This window comes from Pundamilia nyererei, unplaced genomic scaffold (genome assembly GCF_000239375.1).
Source record: "Pundamilia nyererei isolate P.nyererei 1_Seehausen unplaced genomic scaffold, PunNye1.0 scaffold01416, whole genome shotgun sequence".
Taxonomy (NCBI): domain Eukaryota; kingdom Metazoa; phylum Chordata; class Actinopteri; order Cichliformes; family Cichlidae; genus Pundamilia; species Pundamilia nyererei.
The window spans coordinates 3,789-6,225 of NW_005188817.1; the positions used below are offsets into that span (position 1 = coordinate 3,789).

General features: G+C 37.6%; 1 protein-coding gene across 1 annotated transcript in view; it reads left to right on the forward strand.

The window, feature by feature from the left end:
* Positions 1-38: 38 nt before the first annotated feature.
* The window catches only part of tmem147 (transmembrane protein 147), a 7,063-nt gene continuing 4,664 nt past the window's right edge, over positions 39-2,437 (forward strand). Inside the window, exons 1-5 of the mRNA XM_005755410.1 lie at positions 39-95; positions 662-764; positions 1,840-1,909; positions 2,002-2,067; positions 2,202-2,338. Coding sequence (XP_005755467.1) covers positions 688-764; positions 1,840-1,909; positions 2,002-2,067; positions 2,202-2,338 — 350 coding nt within the window. The 5' untranslated portion in view covers positions 39-95; positions 662-687. The remainder of the gene's footprint in view (positions 96-661; positions 765-1,839; positions 1,910-2,001; positions 2,068-2,201; positions 2,339-2,437) is intronic.

Below are 2,437 nucleotides of genomic sequence, written 5' to 3' on the forward strand. Positions count from 1 at the left end.
AAACGCAGTAACGTTCTCCTTTTCTCTTTAAAAAGTCTTGATACGTCAAAACAAGGAAAGAAATGATATTCGTAATCACAACATAGGAAAAGAAGGTACCGGAGGGTTTGTTTGCTGGATGTCGCGGTGTGTCCGCACAGGGTGTGCGGGATGTAGCTTAGCCAGCTAATGCACTGGTTATTCATTTCCTTTAGGACCCTACACTACTCTGTAGCTCTGCTAATATTCATATAAAATACACAAGCTAAACGACTCACTCAGAGACGGCAGACTGTCTTTGAATTTTTAACATTTTAAATTCCCGCGATCACTGCAGTGTCATCAGTGAGGAGTTGATATTAAAGTACTTTTACAGTAAAGAAGTAAACGCTGGCTAAGGTTTAAATGGTGCTGAATGAACCAAAAACCCAGTGACGGTAAATACATCAGATATTATTAAACTGTAACTGATATTAATTCAAACCCGTAAGTGAGCTATTTCGAACTTTTTGTCTGCTGCGGGAGTGAGCAGCTTTTCTGTGTTTTAAATCACTATAGTATCATATATAATTAAAGAGATGTTTTCTCTTGTTTTCTAACACAGTAAGTGGTTTTACTGACTTAAACTAATGCAATTGTTTCCCCCAGTCTTTGATCATTCTCTCTCTTTCTCTCTCTGCAGGAAGCTGCATTTTGTGACGAGACATCATGACACTTTTTCACTTTGGGAACTGTTTTGCTCTGGCCTATTTTCCGTACTTTATAACCTACAAGTGCAGCGGCCTGTAAGTGTCTGTGTGAATCAGTCAGTAATGCTTGACGGTATAAGATTTAAATGCAGTTACAAGTAACACACTCATACATGGGCTCACATAGACCCTTCTTTCACATTCTTCTTCTTCTTCTTTGTGGTAACATATGTTGCCAGACTGGGAAGTGTCTGCTAATAATCTTCTTAGAAATGTTCGAGCTTTTGGAGAGGGTCCACATAATCCTCTTAGACCTGCATAGTGTGCATAGTACGTTCATTAAAGGCATAATGTAAACTCTTTCTCTCACCATTACTGCATGGATATATTAAAGCTCTGTTCATCTAACTCAGGCATGTCAAATTCATTTTAAATCATGTGCTATATTCAGCCCACTTTGATTTTAAGCAGGCTGGACCAGTGAAAGTACATAATGAATATGTAAAATTACAGAATAATTTCTATTAGTTGATTGCCAAGACTAATTATAAAAAATATAAGTTTCATTAATTTACAGAAGTTTTTTATTTTTAAAACTGTGGCCTCATTGTTTGTTTGGTTTTTTAAACATAATATAATAGATGGTGGAAAAACAGAAACCTTTGTCTATTAATTGTTTGTCTATTAATTTCGAGGTGTCAAACATGGTGCGAGGGCCAGATGCAAGTCGACACAGTAAATGTAAATGGACTGGTTCTTATATAGCGTAAATGAACAAAAACCTTGTCTTTTAGAATTACAGGGTATTCTAGGCTATGAGCTACTATTACATTTTCTGTACAATTATGCATTTATTCCTTAATTTAAGCACTTTAAAAGAAATATTAAGCTATTTAAGAGGTTAAATGCACAAAGGGAGGTTTCACTGGTCCAACCCACTTAAGATGCAAGTGAGCTGTATAATACCATTCATACTATACAAATTACTTTTGTATAGTATGAATGGTAAGCTGTTTTTTTATTGATATGGAAAGCTGTTAAATGTATGAAAATGCATAATAATAAGTTCATAATCTAAGCTGTTCAGTGGGCTCAATTGGAGTTTTTTGCTGGGGCTATTCTGGCCCCGGGCCTTATGTTTGACCCTCTTGAACAAATGTTCTCTGTTTAGCTCGGAGTACAATGCCTTCTGGAGATGTGTCCAAGCTGGAGCAACGTACCTGTTTGTCCAACTTTGTAAGGTGAGACATTTTTTGTGGTTATGAAAATGGATCATATTTTTTTGAGGCAGGAAAAAAAGCACAAAGTTAACATAAGTAAGTTTGGGTTTCAGATGCTGTTTCTAGCCACATTTTTTCCCACGTGGGAGGGAGGAGTAGGAGCGTATGACTTTGTAGGGGTGAGTGTTTAATGACAGTAACAACACCAAAAAGGAAGATAATCGTTCTTGTCATGTGTATATCATTAGAGAAAGGAAAGCATACAGAATACCAGCTTTAGCATTAGGCTGTAATGTTCTTGTTTGCGTTTCAGGAATTCATGAAAGCCACAGTGGACCTGGCAGACCTTTTAGGCCTCCATCTCGTTATGTCTCGCAACGCTGGCAAAGGAGAATACAAGATCATGGTGGCTGCCATGGGCTGGGCAACAGCAGAGCTCGTGATGTCGAGGTTAGCACTAACGTCTCATTTTATCAAAATGTGCTACACATCTACACAACAGGGGCTCATTCTGCATGTACGATCACACGATCAAAGTCTTTAATGTGC